The following is a 15,534-nucleotide window of genomic DNA, read 5'->3' as shown; positions in this document are numbered from 1 at the left end:
CTGCCTGGCCTTCGAAGTGCTTCTCAAGACCCCACATTTGGCGATTTCGATTAGGCAGAGCGGCAACGGGCCTGAGATCTCGCTCCCAGGCGAGGCTGAAGACGCCGGTCCGCGGGCCACACTTTTTGAGTAGCGCTGGCCCGGGGTGGGGGTGGGGGAGCGGCTAAAAGCTACAGGAAGACCTTCGTGATGACGTAGCCGTCCCTGGGGTCCCCCTCGGGCTCCTCTTTGAGCGGAGCGTGCAGCAGGGCCGAGCCCAAAGCCAAGGCTCCCTCCCGGCGGCTCACTTCCCGCAGCCGCGCCTGCAGCGCCTCCCTCTCGGCCTGCAGCTCCCGGCGCTCCTGGGCCGCCGCGCGCTCCTCCTCCTGTAGCGCCCGCCGCCTGCGCTCCAGGGCGCGCTCGCCCTGCTCCACGGCCGCCTCGCGTCGCGCCAGCTCGCGCTCCCGCAGGCTGCCGCGCACGGCCAGCGCGCCCATCTGCTCCAGCAGGCGCGCCCAGTCGCCCTCGGCGGCCGCGGCAGGGCCGGGGGCGACGGGCGGCGAGCGGCGGGCGGTGCTCTCCGCCAGCTCCCGCCGGTGCGCGCTCCTCAAGTGCTTCCACAGCGCCGCGGTGCCCGCGTGCCAGCCCGGGCCGCGGCCCACCTGCTCCCCGCACAGCCGGCAGGTTGCCCAGGGTCCCGACGCGTGGCCGGGGCGCGCCGGCGCCAGGTGGAAGTACCCCCAGGCCTCGGAGTACGGCGCCCCCAGACGGCCCTCAAGCGCGTCCGGCCCGCCCGTCTCTTCCATGGTCACGGCCGTTTCGTCGCTCCTCATTCTCTAGGCAGCGCCTGCACCGAGGGACACAGGGTAAGACGACCACAAAATTACATGTGCACACGGACACACGCTCCAACACACAACTTCTAGGACGAGAGTTAGCCTGTCAAGAAACCATGCCTCCCTCTCACTACTGATAAAAATCCTGCGGTTAGTTTGGGTAGATGCTTGCGTTTCTTTTTCAGTAGGTATTAACCGTTGATTCCTCGGGGTGGGGCGGGGGAAGGTAGAAAATGCCTAGCCCTTCTTTCCTTAACCAGGAATTTTCTTCGAAATTTATTGGATTCCCTGGCTAACAAGTACTAAGATTAAAACTGGGAAGCCAAGCTTCTCATAAAAATAAGCTAAATAAGTGCTGTATGTATATGTTAGTTTTAACTAGTCTCCTTTACGCTCTTAAAAAAACAACAACGAGCAAGGCTCCCTTTTGAATTCTTCTCGCAGTGTTGCACAAGAAAGGAGTGGGGAAAAAAAGTTTCAGGAATGAAAATTTTGTTTCTTAGACTTTAAGGGTGACAGTGCTAGGACTGAGCAGCTTTTCAAAAAGCTTTCAAGGAGACAGCTTTTTCCAAGGTAAAAATATCTTTGTTTTTGTGATTTTAAAAACGCCGTGCTTATGAGAAACATGGACTGCTAAAAATCATTAAAATGTTTTTTAAAATACGCACATTTAGAAAACAGCAATATACAAAGCAGTTTTCTAAACTTTTACCTTCAAATCAGGCGGTGGGCTATCTCTATCATTGCCTCAGGGTTTCTAGCCAGCCCAGGTTCTCAGGTGGAAACACTGAAGTGTGGCTTCTGACTTCTCAGGAACCATCAGCAGTGCTAGGAGTAAATTCAGACGACAGGCAGTGGAGTAAAAGAAATTCAATTCAACAGCCCTGAAAGTAGATACTAGAAATCCTGGATGGTGCCATGTCCCTCTGGTGTTCATTCTGCCGACCCTCTCAGAGGTGCTCCAGTCATAAAAAAAAAAAAAAAAAATATTAGTTTTCTATATTGCTTATCCCAACTAAATGGCCTGCACTCTATATTTGCCAGACAAAAAGCTTGGTGGATTCTCTTAATTAAGGAAGAAAAATAGAAGTAATAGCTGTTTGATTTGTCCAACAAATACCTTTAGTTAAAGGGATCCAAATACAACACAGTGCCTATCACTGCCAGGTCTCTTCTATTAAGAAAACATTTCCCACTGTTATACCTATCAAATGAGGGGGGAAGATAGAAAAGGTGAATTTTCTTCTTTAAAAAATAACTTCACGAAGGGTCAAATGTGTGATTCTAGACAAATTTGCTTTGAAAGTTTAAAAATAATAATAAGAGAATATATGACAGACTTGGAGCTCTCCTGAGAACTTATTTCATCGGGAAAATTCAGGCCGAGGTGGGAGAATAACAGACAGTGAGATAGCCAGTGCCCGCTCCTACTGTCAGGTTTTGAACCAGCAGCAGTGGAGATGATGAAGTTCCAGAATCTCTTTTATTAAAGGCAACTAGGGATGACTGAAGACAAAGATGAAAACAGGAAAAATATGTTGCTTTAATAATAGTATTTAGTGAAGCTTTTAATTCAGTTGCTAATAGTCTTGTTACAGATGCGTTACACTTTTCTAAACCTCATTTGTTTTTTTCCCACCAAGCAAGTCCACTGAGATCAGGCAGGACATTTAACATCTCTTGAATTAAAAAAAAAAAAAAGAATGAATTTACCAGAATCATCCAAAAAAAAATAAAAAAAATAAGTACCAGTCCTCTTCTAACAAAAGAAATACCTATTTACATATCTTCTGATATGAGGCATTGGTTTGAACATGGTTACCCATGATAATTAGTATAAAAGGTCTTTAGAAATTAAAGGCTAGATTTCCCCCAAGAGATTTACTAAATCACTAAAGTCCCCAAAGCTGGAGTGGTGGGATGAGGAGGGGAGTTACAGACCCCCTTCAAGGATAACTGTTTTGTGGTTAGTAAACATTGTGTTTAGTAAACAGAACCAGATTTTAGGCTTAGAGATTTTTTTTTTTTTTTGCGTTACGCGGGCCTCTCACTGTTGTGGCCTCTCCCGTTGCGGAGCACAGGCTCCGGACGCGCAGGCTCAGCGGCCATGGCTCACGGGCCCAGCCGCTCCGCGGCATGTGGGATCCTCCCGGACCGGGGCACGAACCCGTGTCCCCTGCATCGGCAGGCGGACTCTCAACCACTGCGCCACCAGGGAAGCCCTAGAGATGTTTTTTGTTATCCAGCTTTACTTAAAATTTTTTCTACATTTCTTTTTTCTTTTTTTAGAATTCCATTCCTTCTAAATTAGAATCTTACCTTTCCAGAGTGTGCCTTTTTAAAAAAATTACTAGACATACAGAGAAGTGGAGAGAATAGTAGTATTATGAGTGCCTATATTTACTTTATAAATTAAAAGAGATTTAACACCATTGTAAAGCAATTATACTCCAATGAAGATGTTAAAAAAAAGAGATTTAAAGTTTTTGTATAACATTAAGACTATTGCTTTGCATTCTGATATGCTTTCTTGAGCTGGGGGTTGAAAATTGTATTGCTGCAGACTCTCCTACCTCTGCCAGAGTCTGAGAGCAATTATAACCGATGTGCCCCTACAAGTGCCAGAGGTGACTAATTACTGTCATGCTTTACCTCCCTACAAGATGTCTCTGGGTTTCTTCAAAATCTGGGATGCCCAGAGGAGTGCCACATACAGGAGTGGCATCTGTTCTAAGACTTAAGGTGGAAAACAGGGATGAGAAGCACTGATCACTGATTTTGATGTCTTAATCCTTTAGACTTATTCGAGCCCTCATCTGAGCCAGGGACAAGCAGCACCACAAGTGTTGGCCAGCAGAGTGCTGCCCCTCTGAGGGCGGCAGAGGGACCTCCTCTGCCCTGGCAAGGCTTCACTCTCGGAGGTCTTAACCGGTGGAAGGCAGCATGGTTCAGAACTGCCTCACCTTCTCAGCCCTCCGACCACAGCTACATTCTGGCTCAAAAGAGTCTTCTGTTCAGACTCAGTCTCTAAAGAGTGACCAGCAGTAACTGTGGCCACAAGTCGTTCCTAGCAGAGCCTTCCTAGGTCTGCTAAGCAATCCCTGAGCTCACTTCAACCATCCCTACAGTGCAGAGGGAGAGAAGCTTGGCTTGGAAGTCAGCTTGGCTTGGGAGAGAAGTCTTAGAATCTTCAGCCACGACCCTAATATACAAAGAGCTCTTACAAACTGAGAAGAAAAAGACAAACAAGCCTATTGAAAAATGGGCAAGAAATATGAGTAGGCAAATGACCCAAGAGCAAAATCAGATGGCCAGGAAATCTGTGAAAAGATGCACACCACTTATATTCAGGGAAGTGCTATTAAAGTAACAATAAGGTCTCATGTTAGATCCATCACACTAACAAAAATGAAGAGGTCTGTCAGCCAAAGTTGGAAGGGGGGCAGAGAAAAGGGTATGCTCATGCATGCTTAGTGGAGATGTGAAGGCTTTTAGGAAAAGCAATCTGCAATTTCTAAGAATTAAAAATAGATATAATTGGGGATCCAACTCCTGGGAATCTGTTCTGTAGAAGTAAAAGTACCAATATGTAAAGTAACATGTATTAGGATGTTTATCATAGTATTATTTAGAATGGCAAAAAACTGGAATCAAGAGAATGCCTATCAGCAGGAAAATGGCTGGGTAAATAATGTGTAGTCAACCCAGAGAATATTATGCTGCCATTAAAAAGGATGGCTTGGAGCTCTGTCAGGGGGATTTCTGGAGGAACTGTTTAGGGAGAAAAGCAAGATGCATAAAAGTGTGTATAATATGATCTCACTCTTATTAAATAATAAGTAGATCTGTATAGGATATACAGATTAATGATTTTTTATATATATGAAGAAAAATAAGGAGATACACTATGGGTTGCGTGGGTGGCAGCTGATGTGAAAGGAGAAGGGGAAGAGGTAAAGACAAAAGGAAAAGAAAAAGGGTGCTGAGAAAGCATGTACGTGATCATGTGTATACATTTAGGTAGAGTATGTATATGGCAGGGTCTATACATAAATAAAGAGTAATTTTATAAAACAATCCTCAAGCATGTGAGCTCAGGCAGGCCTAGGCAGCCTTAACTCTGGAGACTGGAGGGAACAATCCCATGGGGCATAGTGCGCTGCCATCTGGCCCTGGAGGGATCCCAGTGTGTGAGCTTCCTCAGTGTGGGTGGTTCGCTGTGCCCTGCCTGAGCAGAAGGAGATTCTATATTGACGTAAGATGGAGGACGCCATGGCAGGGCAGCCCACCTCACTCATCTCTCCGGCATAGGGCCTGCATAGGGCAGGTACTCCGGGGACACTGCATTCAATGAAATGAGCCCGACTTTACCTTTCTTAGCCCCAGCTCACTGGAGTCTCTATCTCCCCATCTGTCAGGAGAAATGATAAGATTAGCTGCCCCTAATAAATAGGCTGAAATCAGATAACGCACGAGATGTCACTGTCGGACTGCCAGTGCTATATCAATTCAAAGCATGAACAAAAGGAAGCTCCCAGTATTTACTATTCAAACATGCCTACGTGAAGATCTTAGTGGCTAAAAGGCAGTGCTGTTTTTCTCTTTAACATGTTCTGTTATTCAATAGAGGAAGTAGTTTAAGTTGGAAGAATTCTCTTGGGGATTTTTAAATACAAAAAACAAATTAAAAAGAATCATAGATGCACTTCCCCACCCCCAACCAAATTTATTTTCACTTCCTCATTTGATCTTCCTGCAAAATAGGTGGCTCATCACTCAGGTAGAAGATGATAGGGAGGCCTAGTTAGCTGGAGTCCTGTGATATGCATTTCTTCGTTACCAAGTACTGCCCCCAAACTGAACACCTATTAACTTGTTTGGTTAGCTAACAAGAAGAAAACGGAAAGTAAAAGCTCTCTTAATTTTCCTTAAACAATTTAAAAACTACCAGAAAGGTGCCAATGAATGATTATTTCGTTTACGTCCGTTCACTTCTTCCACTCTTTCATTCAGACTCTCCTTGTGTACCTGATCAGGGCCAGGCACGTGCTTGCTGCCCAGGCTGCCAAGAGGAGCACCACATAGTCCCTGCCCTCTGGAAGCCTACCATCTGGTGGGGAGAGATGCTTCAAGATGCTGACACCCATGGTAAAGATCAGAGCAGTGTTCACTCATGAAGAGTGGGGAAGGGTGGGCTTGGGGACCCTAACACAAAGGTTCATGCAGATACACGTGCTTAAGCATTCTTTCCCTTCCCCACCTTGCTCAGGGTACAACATTCACTAAAACACATCACCATTAGTGCTGACTCTAATAAAGTTCCAGTTCTTTAGTTGTATAATTAGGCTTCCCAGCTCGTATTTTAAATAAAATTTCTTGAAGCTAAATAAATGCACTGCTAGCATGAAATTAATTTAACAAAGTGGAAATGTTTGAGTCCAATTTCAGGGGGAAAAAAGCTGGACAAAAAAGTAGATTTTAGTTATTTCTTGGAAAGGGAGAGAGTACTATTAATGGTATGATGCCTCTGAATTCTATGATGAGTTTCATTCCAGTATCCATTATCTGGAAGGGATGATACAAAGTCTAAGCTGCTGGAAGATAAGACATTCATATTAATTACCTCTGCACTTGATGTTCTCTGAAGAAGTTTTATTCTTCTAATAACTTATCAGATTAAAACCCATATTCCTCAATATGATCTCCCTGAATACCAATATAGAGAATAAAGGAAGAGATCAGAACCTGGATGAATACTTTGTGTAAATATGGGTGTATACATACAATGTATGATTATAACATTGAGAATCATCCTATAGACCACCCACAAAAGTTAATTTTATTATTTTACACTTGTGCTTGTACACATACAAAATATCAGGCAGGCTAAAGGTCAAAGAACCAGGCAGTGTTCTAAAAAAATCACAGAAAGCTCTATTTGTCCTTGCATGGTCAAGTCTAATCACTTTAGTTGGATTAATCTAGCAGAGTTACAAACAAATATGTATAGGTTGAGCCTGGCTGGATCTTAGGTGAGAAATTCACCCTAATGTCAAATCCACACAGACTTATGTGAAAACACTAAAAACATTTTTATCCACCAGTAACTTTAATCAAAGCAGAATATAATAATTATAACAAATAATTAGCCTTGACAACTGAGGTATCAAGGAAACCACAGTTCATCTGTTACCTGTCCATCTCTCGAAATATTAATTTACTGCCATATATTAATCTATTTATAAACAAATCTAGACAGTTAGAAAAATTAGGCTATAGTCACCAGGCTTAGATGAAGTAAAAATGCTTCCAAACTGTAAAGGATGGCTACCTCAGTTAGGGAATAAAGGGTTAAGTGTGAAAAAATTTGGAAAAATGTTACACATGGATTGTAAAAAATGTACTGGACCCACAGCTAATTAACTGGTAAATCAGAGATGTTCTCTAAATGTCATAAGCCAAAATTTTAGATACTTCTTCCATTAGCTAAAAGGCTGAGAAACGCTCTCTATTAATGTATTTTTTTTTAATGAAAATTGTGAAGCTTCTTCCCTAAGTGGACCTTTATTTCAGGCCTACATTATTTTATTTAATACATGTGTTCCTAAAAAGAAGGGTGTTGATCCATTTTCATCTTGTAAGATGCATTATTTAATATGAATTAGTGGGATTTCAAGCTGCCCTACTTTGAAGAGCTCTGTAACAAAGATTTTTTAATTAAGAATTACCTGGTTTTGGCTCTTGGTCTTTGCATACATTGTTGTATACTTTTCATTGTCAGCTGCCTCAAGCTATTTTTGGCTAAAAAATGTATATAAATAATTACATTAATGAAAAGTACAGAAAATGATTACCCTAATTATGTCAATTTATTAAGCTATTTCTACAACAGTTTCTCTTAAACACGGCATCTTTGTAGTCTTGGCTAATTAGAAGTTCGGATGGTAGCAGGTACTTTTTTTTTTTTTCTTTCAAGGAGGGAAAACTAACTTTGCTTGGTAAACTTCGGGCATTAGGTTAGTGTAAGTGATTATAGCAAACTGCTCCTGTATGTTGTTCCTGAAGGATCAGAAAATTCCTTTGTTTGAGCACGGTGGGGATCGGGGTCTTTGTTTGAGCATCTGGCTTGCATTCGGTTTCTCCCCAAAGTGGGAAACATTCAGAAAGTCTCAATTAGAGAAAGGGCCGCCAACCACTTGCCCTGTTAAAGGACTGACTGCAATAAGGCAACTTTAATAAAGGGAGAGCACATGACTTTCGATATTCCTGAATAACTTTTTTGAAGGGAGCCTGTAGAGCAGGAGCAAAAATGAGGCGCATAAAGAAACTGAACCGGGCGTTACGCAGAATCCCGGGTCCAAATGCATCTTTTACAATAACGGTAATCCCACGACCGCGAAGGGCACGCCCGGCACCCCATGCACTGGCAAGCCTGCGCGTCTGAGTCTGCGGGGCGCTGGCTGCCCTGCGATCCCCCGCCAGGCCCCCGGCTGGTCCCAGCTCACTCCGCCGCCCCCAGGCAGCTTCCCGCGATCCCTCACCTGTCCCCCGGGACTCCCCAGTCTCCCGTGGGCACGCGCCGCCGCCGCGAGTCTCGCAGCCCACACTCACCCCATCACCCCCGAAGCGGGAGGTGAGCTGGGTGTCTGGGATCGGCCGATCCCCTCCAGGATCCTCGCAGACATTTTGTCCTGTGCGGAAACCTCAGCGCCGCGTCCCCCTTAAAGACACAGCGCTCCATTCATGCGCCTGGAGTGGAAAGGCGGGATGGAAACGTGTGACCTGGTGTTGAAAGGGCTAGGGAATCACTCCTAAACCGTCCAGGTCCATGAGCGACAGACTTGTGTTTGCCCAGGTTTAAAAAAAAAAAAATGATGCAGTAGTTTAGTGATTTTTAAAAATGGAATTACTGTTTTAATATCTTTATAGTAACCTTCCAAGACCTGGATTCCTGGGCTTGAGTCTCTGAGTGTATTTTTCTTCCTTTCAGGTTCAAGGTGTGTGATGGCACAAGTCGTTAGGAGAAATCCCCTGAACCAGGGTCTGGACAGATAAAGGTAGGGCTCATTGGTGTTCACTAAAACTTAGTAACACTAGCATGGTGTATCAGTCAGCTTTTGGTGGATTATGCTTAGGTGACACACAACCCCTGCAACTCAGTAATTTACAAAAACAAAGATTCATTTCTCAAGCAAATTACATCTGCTGCAGGCAGCTTTGGCTCTCCTCCACTGGTGTCCTGGCTTGCAGGCTCCAGGTTGAAAGACCAACTTTTTGGGGACACGCTCACTGTGTGCTGGACCCAACCTTGAGGGAGGAGGAGTAGTGATTTGTAGTGCTTACTCTTTCCATGATGTAAATACTCCCACCATGGCGCGTTTCAGGCTACAAACAGTTTAACAAGGGGCTTGCCAAGTTTCTGGGAATGTAATAATCAGCTCTTATAAACCACTGGCACATGCTGCTCTTAAAACTGAAAACAGCTCACATTTTGCATGCTTCAGTTCTGCTCACCTCAGTTTTGCTCACATTCTATTGACCAAAGCAAGTAACATGACAGGGCCTATCAGTGGGGCCAGAAAGTATATTCCTCTTATAAGGAAGCCTTGCCAGTCACATGACAATGGGCAGAGATTGTATAATCCTTTTAAAAGAAGTTGAGTAAATAACTGGTTAGAATAATACAATCCGCCTTACATACTTTGGTTTAAGTAATTTCTTTCTGAAAACCTCATTCTTTCTATAAACCAGAGTTTCACAGTCTATTAATGGGGTTTCTCCTTACCATTCCAAGAATGGTTTCAGAAGAAGAAACTGGTTGGATGTCTTCAAAGGGATAGTTTTGTAATGTGAAGATTAACTATTAGGTTACTACTTTTCTCCCCAAAGATGTCCATACTTATAGCTGAGGACATCTGATTAAAAGTACATAGTATAAATGGATCATATTAAAGCCATCTCTTATTCATGGTTTAATTCAAAAACAAAATTTTAAAGTTTATTGTACCTGACAATCCTTTTAACAAGAGGCTTTAACACTTTGAGTACCTTAAAAATCCATTTAGCCTTAAACTGACCGTGTAATGAGACACATGGTATTTTTTAGTTCTAGTTAGTGCTATTTGTACCCAAAGCACTATCCCATACCTGAGTAAGAGTCTGAATTCAAGACACCATTCCTGCCCTCAAGAAGATTACACTTCAGTGAAACAGTAAGACAAATGCAACTCCAGGAAGAAAGTGAAAAATGTTGTAAGAGGAAACCTTTGTGTGCCACACTAAACGGAGAACAGCTACATCTTCTTGAAAGTGGCAGCATTTAACTAAGACCTAAAAAAGGGTAGAATTTGGATTCCTGGGATTATGTTTATTATGTTCGCAAGATGTGTTTTGGATTTATTTTTAAAGTCCAGTGAAAAGGAGCCTGTCTTTTCTGTGTTTAAGTCAATGCTTAAAATTTCCTAGAATCTGAAATCTTTCTTGTAGTTTTAAATTAAATTTTAAATCAAATTATAAAATATATCTAAAATATCTAATAGGTCTTCTCCTTTGCCCCACACTCTTTGTTCAAATTTCAGCAAGAAAAACAGTCTTTAATTCTTATTTTGGTGGTAGCAGTTCCCTTAACTTTCAACATGCTGTTCACAATAAATAAATAAGAGGATCTCATTTCTGTCTTCTGCCCTGGAAGTTGGCAAAGCATAAGGACTTACATTTCATTGATAATGCAGAATATTTACTCTCCAGATTCTTGCCAGAGATTATAGCCTTGAAATCTGCTCTCTAATCCTTATCAAAAACCCAGTTTGAGAAAATTACTTATGGAGGTTGCCTCAAAGACATGAAGTTATAGAGCTGTGTATGTGGACCACACTCTTTTGGTACAATACATCCTTCCTATATGTGCTTTTGGTCTATAGTTTTTTCTTGGATGTTTTTGTCTGGTTTTGGTGTCAGAGTAATACAGCGTTATAAAATGAGTTGAGAAATATTCCTTCCTCTTTTATTTTTTGGAAGATTTTGTGACTAATTTGTATTAATTCTTCTTTAAATGTTTGTTGGGATTCAACAGAGAAGCCATCTGACCTGAGTTTTTCTTTATGGGTAGTGTTTTAGATTACTAATTCGATTTCTTCATTGGTTCTAGGTCTTTTAGATTTCAGTTCCTACTTGAGGCAGTTTTGGTAGTTTGCATCTTTCTAGGAATTTGTCCATTTCATCCAAGTTATCTAATATGTTGGTATACAGTTGTGCATAGTATTGCTTTTTAATTTCTGTAAGGTTGGTAGTAATGTCTCCTCTTTCACTTCTGGTTCCTATATGTGCTTTTAATGAACTTTCCATTGGGGTCATGCCATCTGCCTTCAGTGAGGTAGTTTGTAGGACATAGCTACATAAAATTCATTATCACGATCAGTATCATAATGTCATCAACTACAGTTGTCCACCGTATCCCACAGTGTTTCTTCTGTAGGACCCAGAGAGAAGACCATTCTCTGATCTCTCATGTCATGGAAAGCTCTGCATCCCATGAACAAATGGAACCTTTGAATCCTGTGGGCACTGTGGTTCATTTATTGGACTGTTTGCTTATTTCAGCTGCTAGGAGGCTGAGTCAAATATGGGATGCCTACACTATTAGTTTCCTAGGGCTGCTGTAACAGGGTACCACAAACTAAGTGGCTTAAAACAAGAGAAATTTATTCTCTTACAGTTCCGGAGGTTAGAAGTCTGAAATCATGGTGCCAGCTGGGCCATCTCCCTCTGAAACCTGTAGGGGAGATTCCTTCCTTGCCTTTCCCTACCTTCTAGCGGTGGCCAGTAATCCTTGGTTTACAGTTTCATCACTCCAATCTCTGCCTTTGTTGTGGCATTCTCCTTGTGTGTGTGTGTGTCCAATCTTCCCTCTTACAAGGACACCAGGATGGAGCTTGGATTAAGCTCTATCCTAATGACCTCAACTGAACTTGGTTGTATCTGCAAAAACCCTATTTCCAAATAAGGTCACATTCAGAGGCACCCTGGGTTAGGACTTTAACGTATTTTTTTTTTGCACAGGGGACACAATTCAACTCATAATACTCACCTACCAGTTCCATATGGTAAACTTTTCTATGTGCTAACCTTTTATTTTCCTACCTTTATTTTCCTTTTGTCCCAATTCCCTGAATTACTTAGTTTTTCCTTAACTATATGCATCTTTGGCAGTGTCTGAAGGAAAGGCAGAAAGGAAGTGGGGAAGGAGGGAAGAAAAGGGAAAAGAGAGAAAGGGAAGGAGGAAGAAAAGTTTGCCCCCCAAAATCAGACAGAGTTGCAGGAATGGGGAGTGAGGATGGGGAAGACTGGCCGGAAAAGTGTTTTTGCTATATGGGCTTTGTCAGAGCCTCAGAATTATTCTTTTGGTGAGGATGAGAGCCGTGATTAGCAGCTGCCTGCAGCTTAGCTGACTTAGAGAAAAATTAAAAGGTAGTCTGAGGAGCTGAGGATTAGGAAAAGAAGGGTATGATGTAGCTACTTTTAATGCTGACATTAGTAGACACAATATGGATCCAGGTTTTGTGGTGCTTGAAAGCTTATACAGTGTTTTGTTGTTGTTTTGTTTTTTGTTTTTTTTGGTTGTGCCGGGTCTTTGTTGTGGCTCACCGGCTCCTTAGTTGTGGCATGCGAACTCTTAGTTGCAGCAGTGTGGGATCTAGTTCCCTGACCAGGGATTGAACCCGGGCCCCCTGCATTGGGAGTGCGGAGTCTTAACCACTGCGCCACCAGGGAAGTCCCCAGAAAGCTTATATGGTGTTGAGGACCCATGTATTCTAGCCACTGGGGACATAGACCCATTAAATCATTTATTTAATGTATACAATTTACCCTGGACGACAGCATCCCATCCCTATAAGATACAAATGGCACCTTAGCTGAAACTTTCATAGGCTATTCTAATGGTCTGTCAGGCTAGCTGCTTCTGGATGTGTATGTTTTACAGGGTCAGCCAAAGCTACTGAATAAACCATTTTCCCTTTCATCTGTTCCTCATCTTAATCCATCACAGGTGAGAATCCTAATCCTAACGCCACAGCGCACCAAGGGTTCTCATCGCTCCACCTACCACTAGAAATGAGATCCTTGTTACCATCTGATGGGTAAATAATCCAGTTCCAGAATCCCATCCTGAGGTTTGGAGGTTCACAGGTTTTAAGCTTCTGCTTTCTAGCACCACTCTGGTTTTTAGCTTGTGTTCCCTTAAATGCAGTAACTAAGACAAAAACTATGACGCAAGTAGCTTGAGAGGTAATCACACGAGGTAGGATGGGGGAGCAGGGAGAGTAATGCACACCAAAATAAAGAAGCTTTATTTTTTTTTAACTCTAAATAATTGTGTGTGTGCCTTTCAAATAATGTCTTCATTTTATATTTATAGTCATGATTGTAACAAAAGTTATCCCCACGTGATGAACTGTTTTCAATCCTCACCTTTAGGCTTTTTCAGACCCAACTTCTTCATTTTTGTAACTTTATCACTTTCTGTCATTTAATGTGTTACTATAGACTTTATTTTGTTGGTTGGCTTTTGGCTTGGAGACTTAGGAAGTTTTTTAAACTTACCTTTGAAACTTGACATTTTCACTACAATTATATATAAGTGCAAGTCTCTTTTTGTTTGAAACATAGTGAGCTAAGCTTGGGGTTTATCCTGGAGGTAGTTTTAAGCAAGAGAGTTACACAGTAAGATTTCTATTTTAAGTATACCACTTCAGGGAAGGCTATGGGGTGTGCAGGAGGAAAACAGACTAGAGCCAGGTAGACCAATATTGCAATATTGTGGGCCAAAACCAAGCTATTTTTAAGATTCAACCAATTCAATATGTAGCAGAAAATAATAAGCAAGAGAATGGGTGGATGACGGAATTGGTACGTGTAACTGCAGTGTGGTTTGTGGTTCCATGTCTCCCTCCTGTCTTTTCCTGGCTTTGGTGTGCTTGAGGTGCCTGGGTTGCTGCTCAGAGGGCAGCATCCCTGTGGTACGCACCTCTAGAGAGTCGTGCTCCCCCGGTGACCTCTTCCAGGTCACTGGGATGAGAGGGAGACACTGGTAGCAGAAAAAAATGGCTCTCTTCCTATGGGAATTCTCAGATGGGCCTTAGAAATTGATTTCTATTTCTCAGAACTATTAGGAAGAAATAATAGAAGGACTTATCTCTGAATTTCCACCCCTTTTCAGAATCCATTAATCCACCATCCTGTATTTTGTTGTGGTTTGTGTACATCCATTCACCATAAACTACTGCATGCCTCCGACTGTGGGTGGCTTGCAGTATCCAGGTAGGACCCACTGGCTGCCATTTCACATTTTCCTTCTCCCAGGGCTGTAAAATGCCTTGCAAAGACCCACAGTGCACTTTCTGGCTGCTTCACTTAGCCCCACATTTGCAATTTCTGTTAACATACAGTTGAATGGACAGTCGGAATCAAACCTACATGCTGTGAGACACGCTAAGGAATGTTAATGTCTTAAAGTAGGGAATACTGTTTTTTTTAACTGCCACATCTTAAAGGGAAGAAGGGCAGGGGGACAGAAAAGGCAAAGCAGTATGAGTGACAGCAGTGAAGGCCTTCTTGTTCTTAGCCACCAGGGTCCCCAGCGGGGGCTTGTGCTTGGAAAGCAGACCCGGCAGGAGGAGCCATGGTAGGTGGGTGGCGCCCCTGCACAGACAGCCTTGTCTGGGTGCGGCTGCATTGGACACTTGCTCAAAGTGCTGGCGGGGCTGGAGCGTCAGGGGTGGCGTCCATACTGCTTGTTTGAAGGCCTGATGTGACTGTTAGGGTGAGCATCTGGAGGCTTATCTCCCCAGGGGTCCGTGTCCCCTGCCTTGGTCAAGGTTGATGTGACCTGACCCTGGTGGTCAGACATTCCGCACAAGTTTCAGAAGTTCTTAGTAGCTTCTTCTGCCAAAGGAAAAAAGACAGACTTGCACAAAAGAGCTGGTTTGGCTATTCTCTGAGATAATTAAAAAGAATAACACAACAACAAAACGGTTTTGGTTTTCTTTTGTGTCTTATTCTGCAATAGGAGAATAGGAAACCATTGTACGTGTGGTTTGTGGATACAAACGGAAGTCTGATTCATAGATCTAGAGTTCAGCATCTTGTCCTCAGAGAAGCCAGGTCATTATGCTGTGGCCCTTCGGCTTTTCCTGGGTTGGCTTGGGATGATCCAGGCTGCCTGGATTTGTGAGTGATTTAATTAATTCAAAACCTCCCTCTCTTCCCAACCACACGTCATTCTCATTTCTCAAGTCGCCACTTTTATGAAGACTTCTTAGACTACGCGATGTGGAAGTGCATGATACAAACTTGGAGGACGGGAAATTTAGATGAGAGAGATCCTAGAAGCTAGCCTTGCCTTCACAGGTCACCTGTAATGATCTCAGTGGCAGACATCAGATCTCATATTTTATACATTCCCCCCATACAGCTTAGCACAGTGCTGGGCAAATAGTAGGTCTCAGTATATACGCAGAGGGATTGAAAATGCAGAACATGTACTATGCCACTTATATGAGGTATTTAGAGTAGTCAGATTCATAAAGACAGAAAGTAGAAGGGAGGGTGCCGGGGTGGGGGGGGGAAGGAGGGGAATGGGGAGTTCGTGTTTCATGGGTACAGAGTTCCAGTTTGGGAAGATGAAACGTTCTGGAGCTGGATGGTGGTGGCTGCACAGCAG

At 43.1% G+C, this 15,534-nt stretch overlaps 2 protein-coding genes across 10 annotated transcripts in view; one reads left to right on the top strand and one right to left on the bottom strand.

Annotated features, from left to right (window-relative positions):
• Positions 1-23: 23 nt before the first annotated feature.
• On the bottom strand, positions 24-8,555 carry ZBED3 (zinc finger BED-type containing 3). Of its 5 annotated transcripts, none has more exons than XM_082621934.1 (4): positions 8,427-8,555; positions 7,544-7,616; positions 1,528-1,643; positions 24-826 (listed from the first exon to the last, which is right to left on the bottom strand). In XM_082621934.1, the coding sequence occupies exon 4, from the start codon at positions 810-812 to the stop codon at positions 171-173; it is 642 nt and encodes a 213-aa protein (XP_082478060.1). In that variant the 5' UTR covers positions 813-826; positions 1,528-1,643; positions 7,544-7,616; positions 8,427-8,555; the 3' UTR covers positions 24-170. The 5 variants fall into 5 exon arrangements, with proteins under 5 accessions (XP_082478060.1, XP_082478061.1, XP_082478058.1 ...); XM_082621935.1 differs by lacking the exon at positions 7,544-7,616 and adding an exon at positions 5,187-5,226; XM_082621932.1 differs by lacking the exon at positions 7,544-7,616 and having other exon boundaries at positions 8,357-8,555.
• PDE8B (phosphodiesterase 8B) overlaps positions 763-15,534 on the top strand; it is a gene marked incomplete at its 5' end in the record, with an annotated part of 391,344 nt that continues 376,572 nt past the window's right edge. For all 5 annotated transcript variants that reach the window (XM_082621924.1, XM_082621927.1, XM_082621926.1 and 2 more), the window contains 2 exons: positions 763-845; positions 8,806-8,872. The remainder of the gene's footprint in view (positions 846-8,805; positions 8,873-15,534) is intronic.

The sequence above is a fragment of the Mesoplodon mirus genome, assembly GCF_964341445.2.
Source record: "Mesoplodon mirus genome assembly, chromosome: 5".
Taxonomy (NCBI): domain Eukaryota; kingdom Metazoa; phylum Chordata; class Mammalia; order Artiodactyla; family Ziphiidae; genus Mesoplodon; species Mesoplodon mirus.
The sequence above is the reverse complement of the archived record's forward strand: the minus strand, read 5'-3'. Positions and strand labels throughout refer to the sequence as shown.